This window comes from Chelon labrosus (assembly GCF_963514085.1).
Source record: "Chelon labrosus genome assembly, chromosome: 10".
In the NCBI taxonomy this organism is placed as follows: Eukaryota; Metazoa; Chordata; class Actinopteri; order Mugiliformes; family Mugilidae; genus Chelon; species Chelon labrosus.
Genome location: NC_140360.1, coordinates 6,652,692 through 6,665,447, shown reverse-complemented (window position 1 = coordinate 6,665,447; position 12,756 = coordinate 6,652,692). Strand labels below are relative to the sequence as shown.

Below are 12,756 nucleotides of genomic sequence, written 5' to 3'. Positions count from 1 at the left end.
CCCCCCCCCCCCCCCCCCCCCCCCCCCCCCCCGTCGGTGTGTTTTACACTTGGGGTATCCTGCAGGATCTTGCATTTAGGTGCAAAGTCGAGTCCAGACATCACAATCTCCCAAAGACAAAAGGGCCCGGTATCTCACGTTAGGAAGGGGGAGGTTGGTCATCTCTAGTGGCTGAGACAAAGAAATTAAATTTACCATTACAACACACACACACACACAAAATCTGTTTAGGAACAACTGTTGACCTGGCCTCCAAATTCACTCGATCCCATAAGTATCTGTGGGATGATCTACAGAGGCCCCTCCCCTCAACCCATAAGACCCAAAGACTGACAACATTCTGTTGCCAGACACCACAGGACACCCTCAGAAGGACCATGTCCACTCTCTGGTGAGTCACAACTGTTTTGGAGGCACAAGGGAGACCTACACAATATTAGGAAGGTGGTCATAATGTTATGCCTGATCGGTGTATATCAGTCTGGCAGTTTAAGGTTATTCGTGTTCGCCGTCTTCAGATGTTGAGGTGGGTTTGAAGGGAGAAACTCGTGTAAATCCTCGTGGCTGAATCTGTACAACGACTGACTTAAGTTTATTTTTCCACGTGTGAATCTTCAGGTTCGTCAGTAACATGTAGCGAAACTTTCCCAAACACACGTCTAGCCATCAGCTCGTGCGTCCACCCGGGACAGAACAGTGCCTTTATTCTTTTGCAGTGTTTCAGCGACTGTGGAACTCATTACGCCGGTCATCTGACAGAACAATAAGACATTCTGGACTGGAGTGACAACCACAGAGACGGAAGACAGAGGAGACAGGCTGCCAAAGGGCAAAAAAAAAAAAAAAGCTTTCAGTCGGTAATCACTGTGACGCAAACAGAAATATATTTTGAGAAAGTCTTTCTATGTCCATGTCCCTAACAGCCATATTTAGATTGTTCATGAATCACATGCTGGATGCAGCTCTAGTACAATCTCCCAAAGCAGGTGTTGTTGAAGTGTATTTTTATAGGTATTTGTGAGGTTGTTTGATGCTTTAATTAAATGATGTTCACTGGGTGTGTCTCTGCCTGGAGGACAGTGCGCGGCCAGCTGACCTGACGCCCGCCGATCTTCTCTCATCGGTGTCAGGTCCGGCGGGAGTCAAAGTCGGCTCCCCCTCGACTGCCGAGCGCCGGCCCTGCGCTCCGTCCTCCCCCCGTGGCCTCGGTAGTTCGTTTGCCACCGGGTTGCTCGTCCACAGGTCCGGCCGCGGCTGCTTGCGAGTCCTGGTTGCGGCCGGCGGCTCTCGCGGCCTCGGCGTCAGACCGGGTCTGGGACGCCGGTCGAGCTTCAGGTGCATTGTCCGCCTGAGAAGAGTGAGAAAAGGGCGCTTGAGCCACTAAACTGATCCAGACAAGACACGGGGACAGACGTGAACTTGCCAAAAAGTTGAGTTTGTGGCCACCGACACAAACTCTTCCTCAGTTTTGCTGCCACAGTCTTTCATGGTCTGTTATGACCACTAACTTATTGCGGTTAATGTCAACAGACTTGGCATTACGTTAAAGGTGCCTTTGTGTGAGGCTTTTCTATTATTGCTGTTCCTTTGTGTCAGCGTTCACCGTTACACTGTAGACTACAGTAATCACCGCTGACGTCACTGAGTGGTGATTCTTTTGTGTAAAATAACACTGGCCTGTTTGTTTTTACAGCTTTTATTTGTCTGCAAACTACAATAGCTCTACACTTGCGTCTAACTGAATGAATCGACGGGCACAAACGTTCACGTGTGCCGTGTTAAAAAGGCGGGCTGTAACAGCGAAGAGGACATAAACAATAAGACGTGTTGGTGGCATTAATGATGTTGCTCTTGATTTGAAAAAGACAACACCCCAGATTATTGGGACAGGAAACATTTGACTTCTCCCGACGTCTTCTATTGTTGTTTCCGTTTGTTAAAACTGGGTTTAACGCCACTGTAAAGGTCGAAATAGTTTGATGGGCTGGTTTGTGTTTGCTTTTACTCTCTTTCCTGAAGGACCTTTCAGATGATATCAGATCAGGGTTCTTATCAGAACTGTGCTGCAGCACAAAGGCAACAACTGCAATGCCAGTTATTGTTTGCAACAATACCTGTATCAATCAGTTCACCCACTATGAGCTCTACTCATAAGCCAGTAGTCGCCAGAGGAAAGACTGACTGTCCTTAAAAGATCAATTCAGCTTTAAACTTGTCAGAAAAACAAACCCGTGTCCTTGCTCCTTAAATAGTCGTAACTTCTGCTGTAAGGTCTCACCTCCACATGGTTTCCTGTTTTTGTCCGCTCTCACACTAACACTTGAACAGTCCGATTGTGGTTTCATTTCTTTACCAGGTGCTGGAATGTAACCGAGTACCTTTTACACATTTTAGGTACGTATTTAAGTGTTTTACTTGATTACATTAATTTACACTTACACTTGCACTTTGCTAGAATTCTGAAGTAAATACTGTACTTTTTCATTCTGGCAGCTTTTGTTACTGGTTACTCCACCATAGTCATAAATAAAAGCAGTAGACGAAAGAAGATCTGAACTCATTCATTCATTTATTCATCTTCTGTAACCGCTTGTCCTCTGGAGGGTAATACGGAGGGGGGGGGGGGGCTGGAGCCTATCCCAGCTGATGTTGGCCGAGAGGCGGGGTACTACCCCGGACAGGTCGCCGGGCTACCACAGAGAGACAAGACAACCGTTCACACTCGCACCTACAGACAATTTAGAATCACCAATGAACCTAACGGGCATGTCTTTGGACGGTGGGAGGTAGTTTGGGCAAACTGGGGACGGCCCTCTGCACGGCATGCGTCAGTAATATCGCTCTGAGACGTCTGCGAAGGCGTTCACTCATCCAGGTCACGGTATATCCAATAAGACTTGCCTTTCTTAAACCCTTTTTAGATATCATTCTCTAATATATTCAGTATAACCCAACACAGAGAGCCGTACGTTGACTAATAGAACATTTTATGTGCAGGACTTTTAGTTGTAATGAGGTATTTTTCAGTGTGGTATTTATACTTTATACAACACAGGCTCTTGGCTATGATCTAACCAGACCTCCTAACCATCGGGCTTCACGCCAAAACGCCTTCCAAAGACGTCACATTGCCGCCGATTACACTTAAAGCGTTTTTGTTTTCACAGAGGCACAATGCAGAAAGGCGAGCGGAAAGCTGGAGGGGCTTCACACACTGCTCCGATGCGTGATTGCTGAGGAATCGAGAGAGAGCTTTTATTGTTAACAACTACTTCCTGAGGCGGCGTGAGAGGGCTTAGCTCGTTTACAGTGTGTGGCTCCGCGGGGACGCACGTTAGCACAGCTGCTTGAGCTGTGAGTGGATGGAGATTCCAGGAAAACACAGTTGTTGTTTTTGCAAAGCAGCGAGGGTTCGGCGCATGCTGGCGTTTATTTATAGAGGAAAAACTATCCCGCGTGATCACATATGCAAAAAAAAATCTGATGCTATTCTATTAGAATAAACCAAATCACATTTATTTGTGCTAAATGACATGGATCTAATTCCAATAACAATGTTTATGGCCCTTCTCAGAATGCCAATAATGCAGCTACAAACCTTTTACTACCCAACGTATAAGGAAGTGCTCAGTCCCTAAATCCACTAGCCTAGAGTCAGATCCCTCGTCTGGGTTTTCGATTTCATCCACAGGTCTGAGCTCGGGTTTTACTTCTGAGAAGCCGACCACCTAGGGCCACCGCGGGCTGGAATTTCTTTTTCCACAGACAATGACCTCAAAACATCACTGTCAGGAAAACACCTCATCTGCCGCAACGTGACACCTACGTCTCTGCGCCTCTCCCCTGTCCTCTGCTGTAATTAGCAATGCAATTAGTAATCAGGTTACAAAAAAAACAACTCATAGCGTGACTCCAGAAACGTAAAGCGAGTAAATACGATCTGTGTTTGTGGTGGTGATCGCTTCAAGGTTTCTGCTCAAAGGTCAAAGCTGTCAGCCTTTTATGTGGAGATGGAAACTTGCCTGAGCTTTACACAGCTATACTCTGATGACTCAGTCGCACCTTTAAGCACAAAGAACACGGCATCAACAGCTGGAAAACCTTGCATAAACATAAAAAGTGCAGCAGGGGAGTGCTATCGGGACGTCGAGGTGTGTACGTTTGTGTGTGTGTGTTACGGGCCTAACCTGCTCGGACGCGTGCGGCATATCCTTCCCTCTGCTGCCCCTGTGTGACTGAGAGTTGTCAGTGTGCTCTGGGTGAAATCCCCAGGACCTGAGCCTGTTGAGACCCTCCCTGGAGCGAGCCGTGGGGTTGACGCGGTGGGCCGGGACGCCAGCGCGTAGGTCCCAGGTGCCTTTAAAGTCGGGCCATGCGCTGCCCCTCTGCGGCAAAACACACACAAGACACACGGTGATCAAGAGAGGGAAGTCATAGATGATAGAAAGGCCACTTTTAATAAAAGAGTGTCTCACCTTCACCACTCCTGGGAGCAGATGTCCTCTATCATCAGCGATGAAGCCAGTGTGACCCACCTGTGCAGTGGGTCTCTGCAGAGAGAGAGAGAGAGACAGAGGTGTCAAGGATCACATTTTCGGTAAACTGGTTGAAAGTATCAGTACAGTCCAGCAGATATAACGTCCCCAACCTCTTTCAAGTGCTTGGCCTGACACCAGTTCTGCAGCCTCTGCGATTTGAAGGCGCCTTCATACTGAGGATGGAAACAGTAAACTTATGTCAACAAGTAGAGTAAAGTTGAAGAGATGTTAATTTAAATGAGCAGTGTATTTATTTGTTTTTAGATTACCTGGTTTGCCGAGTAACTGGACGACATTTCTGCATCTGCCTACTGCGCACCTACAGTTCTGACTCGTTGCCTAGCAACACAGTCAAACAGACTACTCCTTGGGACACTTGTGTTCGGGGGGTTGGGGCAACGTGTAATGGATCTAAAATAGAAACCACAATCGATGACTAAATTTCCCTGTTTCTTAGTATCTTAAAACCACATGATGGACTGATCATGATGTCCTAATAATTTATAAATGATCTCATATGGTGAGAAATAAAACAGCTTGTTTGTCGCCGCACTTTGGATTACCGTAATTACGGGACAGTTTGCGCTATAAGGAAAATTCCATGGGTTTTCCGAGAGCTGAGGCGTTGCGCTTTACATCCAATATTTGCCATTACGGTAATTTCACTTCCGGTTAGTAACATATACACAGTCAGTGGACAATCTGTGCATTTCAAATATTGTCTCCTTGTTTTAAAAGGTTTATATGCAACAATGTTTTCAAGTTTTGACAATGTTATGTAAATTAAAACCTATTTGGTACCTCTCTTCTAGATGAATAAATAAATAAATAAATAAAATGCCGTAAATTGTTCCTTTTAATTGGGTGACTTTATTTACTTAAATTTAGTTTTTTATTTATTTATTTACTCTCATTTATTATTGATCTTCTTTATTTACGACATGACTTTTCGTATTTTCCTGTGTTGTATCTTTTATTACTGTACTCAGTTGCATTTTTTTTTTTTTTTTTAGTCTGTTTGGACTGTTTTCTTATTTCATATGTTGTATATGAATACTCTGCTCAGTCTAAATATTTTATACGTAAACTTGTTAAGAACGCTAACTGCTCAATTAATTTGTGTTTTGATTTTTGATTTATATATGAAATGTGTTAATAAAGTAAAGTAAAGTAAATTGCTGAGCTTTTACCCACCTTTACACAGTCAAAGTAAGCACACACACACACATAAATAAATAAATAAATAAATAAAAAATGTGTTTTTGCACAAAAGACAACTTTCTTTAGGAACCGAAAACCACTGACCGGAAGTAAACAGTTCTTCCGCCATGCCTGGTAGACATGGAGCGTTGGTTAGCAACCAATGCTAGCATCCTAGAAACTTTGAGCGTATATCTACACCGGCATAGATAAACTTTACAGCACAGGTGAGTGACTTTACACCCGGTTACGGTTAAACTCTGGCACCATGGTCGTTTTCTTGTCTAGTCTCGTAAACACAGTATTTTACTTTTATATCGTACTAGGCAACGTTAGCTGCTCCTTCCGCTCCAGTGGACATGGAGCTCTCGTCCCCGCGGCCTTTACCTGCAGCCCAGGATGGAGCGCTGCCGCCGGCCGGCAGGAGGGACTCCAGCGGGGATTCAGAGGGATGCCCCGGCCGGAGCACGAAAACACACTTCCGCGTCTGTCGCTTCATTATGGAGACAGGTAACATACTGGTGACTCTGAGTGTGTGTCAACAGCTTTATGCTTAAAATAATAAAAAATAGTCATATATGCTTAGAAATAGAAATAAACACACGATGCTGGTCATCCTGCAGTGTGTGAGTCATTTTGACTTATTACACATACTCACATTTAGTCTTCAAATGGTCTCCTACACCTGTCAGCCACTACATTATGACCACTGTCATTAGAAGTGAATAACATTGACCAACTTGTGACCATTAATGTTCTCCTGGGAAACTTTAGGACCTGGCATTCATTGGTGTGGATGTTACTTAGACATGTATCACCCACCTAGACCAGACCAGGCACCCCCTATCACTGTAGTCTGGGTCTAGCAGGCCACTTTACACTCTTGCCCTGGTTTTTATTAACTAATTCCAAACAATGGCTGCTGTTCCCTGCTCGTTGCTCAGGGGTGAAGCTGGGCATGCGCTCGGTGCCCGTGGCCACAGCGTGCGTGCTGTACCACCGTTTCTTTGAGCGGGCCAGCATCCACTCGTACGAACCCTACCTGGTGGCCATGAGCTGCGTGTACCTGGCCGGCAAAGTGGAGGAGCAGCACATCAGGACCCGTGACATCATCAACGTGAGCCACAGGTGAGAGAACAGTGGACGACACACTGCTGCTTCATATTCAGCCTCCTCTAAAACAAACGCAATAAGTCCGTTTATAGATGTTGGATGTTACGTGAGAAATAAAACTGAGTTATCTGCTAAATGTTTTCCTGAATTCGCGATTCAGTGACAAGGCTGTAAAATGTTTTCTGTTTCCAGGCTCTTCTGTGTTTACATATTTTTGTCTTTCTCTTTCTTACGTTGTCGTATTGATCTTTGGATCTAATCTTTCATGTGGATTAATTAAGATATCTTGTGCCGGATAATTCTCACAGTCCGTTTTGTTCATCAGGTGATTCGTTGATTAGTTCATAATTTGTTGGCCTACTTTACTTTGTTCTTTTTCTTTTTTTTTGTGCTTATTATAGTTTGGACTGGTAACCTTGAATGCTCTCCATCTCTATCTTCCCTCCCTCCCTCCGTTCCTCCCTCGCAGGTATTTCAACAGTGGCAGCGCTCCTCTAGAATGTGACAAGGAGTTCTGGGACCTTAGGGACAGCGTGGTGCAGTGTGAGCTCCTCATCCTCCGACAGCTCAACTTCCACATCTCCTTTGAACACCCTCACAAGGTGTGTGTGTGTGTGTGCATGCATTTGAGTGTATCCCTGTCCCCCTTATTTAGCGTTGAGCCTCCTTGTCTGCCTCTTCTACCGTTGCTGTGCAATCTGGGTCAAAGAATTATTTTCGTATCTTTTTTATCAGCTGATCCGATCAAATTAAGCTTTTCATCATGTCTTAATTTAGTTGCTTCACCCTTGCGTTCAGTGAACGTTTACGTCCCTTAGGTTTAAAAAAGTCTACTGCAAGTGAAAGTCTGTCCAAATGATTTTTACGTGCCTGTGACTGTCTGATACTCATCCGCTACCTTCCCTCTGCAGTATTTGCTCCACTACCTGCCGTCTGTGAAGTCGCTCGTGAACCGCCACGCCTGGTCTCGAACCCCTGTGGCTGAGACTTCCTGGGCGTTGCTGAGAGACTGTTACCACGGAGTCATGTGCATCCGCCACACACCCCAGCACATCGCCATAGCCACCCTTTACCTGGCTCTGAACAGCTACGGGGTGGAGCTGCCTGTCGGCGAGAGGGAGTGGTGGCAGGTGCGTATTTGATTTGCATCAGACAAACTTCTAATCTGTGTTCACTGGAATGATCCGATATCAGTGATTCTTTAAATGCTGTGATCAGTCTTTTATTGTTCAACCATCAGCTATAACATTATGACCCCTGGTGGGAAATATTAGGCAGCAAGTGAACATTTTAGAAGCAGAACACATATTCCAAGTGGAAGGATTTCAGCAACTTTGGCAAGGACCAAACTGTGACAGCTAGACGACTGGCTTAGAGCATTTCTGAAACTGACAGATAAGCTCAAACTGTCTTGGGTCCTGCCATTCATGTGGATGTTACTTTGACATGTACCACCTACACTATATTGCCACAAGTATTCACTCACCCATCCAAATAACTGAATTCGGGGGTTCCAATCACTTCCGTGGCCACAGGTGTATAAAAGCTAGCACCTAGGCATACAGATTGCAACTACAAACATTTGTGGTCGCTCTCAGGAGCTCAGTGAATTCCAGCGTGGTACTGTGATAGGATGCCACCTGTGCATCAAGTCCAGTCGTGAAATTTCCTCGCCACCAAATATTCCACAGTCAACTGTCTGTGGTATTATAGCAAAGTGGAAGTGAGTGGTAGACCACGTAAAATGTCAGTGGATGCTGAGGAGCATAGTGCTCAGAGGTCGCCAACTTCTGCAGAGTCAATCTCTACAGACCTCCAAACTTCATGTGGCCTTCAGATTAGCTCAAGAACAGTGTGCAGAGAGCTTCATGGAATGGGTTTCCATGGCCGAGCAGCTGCATCCAAGCCATACATCACCAAGTTCAATGCAAAGCGTTGGATGCAGTGGTGTAAAGCACGCCGCCGCTGGACTCTAGAGCAGTGGAGACGTGTTCTCTGGAGTGATCTGGCAATCTGATGGACCAATCTGGGTTTGGTGGTTGCCAGGAGAACGGTAGACTGCATTGTACCAAGTGTGAAGTTTGGTGGTGTGGGGTTGTTTTTCAGGAGCTGGGCTTGGCCCCTAAGTTCCAGTGAAAGGAACTCTGAATGCTTCAGGATACCAAGAGATTTTGGATGATTCCGTGCTCCCAACTTTGTGGGAACAGTTTGGGGATGGTCCCTTCCTGTTCCAACATGACTGAGCACGAGTTTGGTGTGGAAGAACTTGACTGGCCTGCACAGAGTCCTGGCCTCAACCTAATAGAACACCTTTGGGATGAATTAGAGCGAAGACTGTGAGCCAGGCCTTCTAGTCCAACATCAGTGTCTGACCTCACAAATGTTCTTCTGGAAGAACGGTCAAAGATTCCCATAAACACACTCCTAAACCTTGTGGAAAGCCTTCCCAGAAGAGTTGAAGCCGTTATAGCTGCAAAGGGTGGGCTGACGTCATATTAAACCCTATTAATTAACAAGGTGATGTCACTCAAGTTCATAAACGTGTAAAGGCAGATTAGCAAATACTTTTGGCGGTATTCTGTATCTTGGAGTACTTCCTAGAAGCGGTGAGGTCACTGGTTTCCAGAAGAAGAAGCTGAGAGAACATTAGAAAAAATAATAAAAAGATGTAGTTGTTGGTCACTAAATGATTAATTCAGACAAATATAGACGTGGTTGAAAATCGGCAAAGCGCCCTTTTAACTAGGTGAATCTCTTCTTTCTCTAGTTCTGTGGTTTTATTTTAACCGTTATGTAAATGAAGGTAGATTTTACCTGGAGATTTCTTTGTCAAGTGCACTTGTAATATGCCTTTTTTATATTAGAAACCATAAATCAGAAGTCTGACTACAATACAGCCTCATGCAACGTGTCCCGTAGAGGTAGAGGTCTTGGATTAAAGCAACCAGGTTATTATAACGTTCCCCTGTTGCACGCGTGATTAACCTGGTTACTTAAGTGTCTGTAAATGCGCTGAATGCAGAAGCCTCGAGGATTCATTTTCCAAACAATTACTATTTTCTCATTTGCCACCTGCTGAGATCTCTTCACGCTGGTAGATTTTTACTTCTTGCACAGTTTTCTGCGTCCACCCGAGTAAAAATTTAACCCGCAAAGTCTTTCCTGAGACGAACTCTCGATGATCCGCTGGAGATCATTCACTGGAGACGCTTCATATCGAAGAAGCAGTCCTTTTAGAAAAACGGCTGGTGATCGATAATGCGGCTGCTGTGGCTTGGCGTTGCACTCCCTGACATCTGATGTACAGATTCAGGGAAATGAGCAGCCGCACATAACGCTGTTATGCGAATATAGGCACAAAGCTGGAACAGACATTTTGCTAACAGCATTAGAGCCCTCCATTAGGGAGGCCTAATCCCCTGCATATTCATCTTCCCGTGGCGGTCTGCTTTCATGTTTGAGGCCGTGGATGGCGTCCTGTTTGGAGGAGTTTGCACGGGTAAAAAATAACGGCGTACATGAGTATTGTGCTATAAAGAAGATCACAGGATACTGAATGCGCCGTCTAGTCAAGGTTTGCCTCTGACACTTTTGCACTTTAGCCACCGAGCATAACCCTCCTGACCACCAGTCTGCAGCCGGGCTTCAAAGTTATTAATCTGAGGTTTTTATAGTTTCACAAATGAGGTCTCCTCTTTTGCATCTTTGATCTTCGAAGTCCCCCCTCCCCCGTATCCAAATGCAAATGCTGAGAAGTCAGGATTTGTTATGGTTATCTGCTTCGGTCCTCGAGGCCGTAAAAATCTAGGTTGTCTGAAACGTTTTTTTGTGGATCCTTTGATGTCCGCTGCTTTATTGAGACCAGGTGTCGTCTGTGTTGTGTGTGTGTGTGTGTGTGTGTGTGCCCCCCCCCGTAGGTGCTGTGCGAGGACGTAACCAAAGCGGACATCGACGCTGTGATCTTAGACCTCCTCCAGCTCTACGACATGGAGGCCAAGTGTATCTGAAGGACGCGCCTGCGAGAGCCGCCACAAAAAAAGCTGACGTGAGCGCGAACACGTGTCGTCGACGTCGTCGTCCCGAGCAGAGAAGTGTCTGGGTTCAGGTGTGTTTTGTTGTGTCTGTATGTGAAGCAGAAGAGCTCTCGTCGCTGCCCCAGTTAGTCCCTGAGCTGTGACAAGAGAAGAAAAAACATAATAATAAACAAAACACCTGCACTACCGACTCCTGCCACCGTGGGGAGACATTTCCCGCATTTCTCTGATCTCTCAGCTCTGCAGAATATGGATGTGCTCTGGGATACATCCTCAGCACCAGCCCTCTACGAAAACATCCCGGAAAACATCCTCATACTCCGTGACGTGTTTATAACTACAAATACGTACGTGGATTTTGAGAGATCGGTAAAGCTGCATGGACTTTTTCACCGCTGATGAACAATTAGATTAGATGCAGACGCATAACTCTTTCTAATTTAATAATAATCAAGCAGGCAAAAAAATGTATGGGGTCGTAATCTTCTTCATATTTTAGTTATTTTGCTGAAATCACACAACTTTGATTTATACTGCGTCCAAGTGACATGGAAAATATTTTTTTAGCCAAATACATATATTTCAATTCAACAGTTTCATTACAAAATCGTTTAAGAGATATTTAAAGATGTGTCTTAGGTATTCTTTCGAGCCAGATGATGTGACTTCAGTAGAAACTCACCAGTGAAGTTTTCCCAGACCACAGACATTAAACTTTCTGCTCCGGGAATGGAGGTGTTGAATTCTTTACCCGAGTTCAAACTGTATCCCGACTGGTGACTTTATAAAGTTTTCAGTCATGTGGTCCTGAATGATGTGCTTCTTCTTCTTCTTCTTCTTTCTTTATGGTGCTTCATTGTATTGTACAGTTTGTGACTTATAAATAAAATAATTGTGTTTTTTTTTAAATCTGCAAAGCCTTTAATTTGTTGGTTATCCATGTCCACGTGTAATTTAATTTAAGTAGGAATTATCACGGCTTCATTTAAGGGTTATTTATGTGAGCATTTTTATTTTGTGGTCCACTAGTCATCAAGTGTTTTAGTGGAGCAACAGTAAGTACTTGAATATTGACACAGTGTTTCCCATACAATGTTAATAGCCCACCAGGGGATAATTTACTCAAAACGACTGGGAAATATTTTTGCACATCTTAAACAACGTTGCGCTTGCGTTGTGTTTTTCCTATTGCTCCTGAAAGCATCTCTCTCTCTCTGTCCACCTGGAGGACACGACGTGAACTAGTTTAACTTTATAAGAGTTTGCTAGTACGGTTAAATTCTCTGATACTTTATTTAATCTTGCATACATTTGTTCATAGAAGTCTCAAAAGCATTAAGTTTAGTATTCGTGTGCAGGCTGCTGCTAATTGTTCGCTAAATCATTAAATTACCGTAATGACGCTAAATCCAATATTAGCATCATTATGGTAATTTAATGACGGACTGAAAAAAAAACCTCATGATATTATTCTACGTACAGACGTGTCATGTACTGTATGAATTGTTTATGTACACTGCCTGGCCAAAAAAAAAAAGTCGCCACCAAAAATGCATTCTCTCAATGCATTGTCATTGTTTTGATAAGCTTCTGCAATGTCACCAGATTTATTTCCATCCAGTGTTGCATTAATCTTTCACCAAGATCTTGTATTGATGATGGGAGAGTCTGACCACTGAGCAAAGCTTTCTCCAGCACATCCCAAAGATTCTCAATGGGGTTAAGGTCTGGACTCTGTGGTGGCCAATCCATGTGTGAAAATGATGTCTCATGCTCCCTGAACCACTCTTTCACAATCTGAGCCCCATGAATCCTGACATTGTCATCTTGGAATATGCCCGTGAACATCAGGGAAGAAAAAAATCTATTGA

At 44.5% G+C, this 12,756-nt stretch overlaps 2 protein-coding genes across 2 annotated transcripts; one reads left to right on the top strand and one right to left on the bottom strand.

Annotated features, from left to right (window-relative positions):
* Positions 1-167: 167 nt before the first annotated feature.
* On the bottom strand, positions 168-4,834 carry cfap126 (cilia and flagella associated protein 126; the record flags this gene model as incomplete). The annotated part of the gene is given in 6 exon segments (XM_084552755.1): positions 168-1,197; positions 1,199-1,348; positions 4,188-4,385; positions 4,476-4,550; positions 4,649-4,711; positions 4,808-4,834. Coding segments are annotated over 6 exon segments (660 nt in total). The 3' UTR covers positions 168-1,050.
* A 1,034-nt stretch (positions 4,835-5,868) lies between these two features.
* ccnq (cyclin Q) lies at positions 5,869-11,849 on the top strand. The gene is made up of 6 exons (XM_084553538.1): positions 5,869-5,965; positions 6,065-6,248; positions 6,683-6,866; positions 7,321-7,453; positions 7,763-7,981; positions 10,769-11,849. Exons 2-6 carry the CDS (start codon positions 6,098-6,100, stop codon positions 10,856-10,858), a joined length of 777 nt encoding a protein of 258 aa, XP_084409664.1. The 5' UTR covers positions 5,869-5,965; positions 6,065-6,097; the 3' UTR covers positions 10,859-11,849.
* The last annotated feature ends 907 nt before the right edge of the window (positions 11,850-12,756 follow it).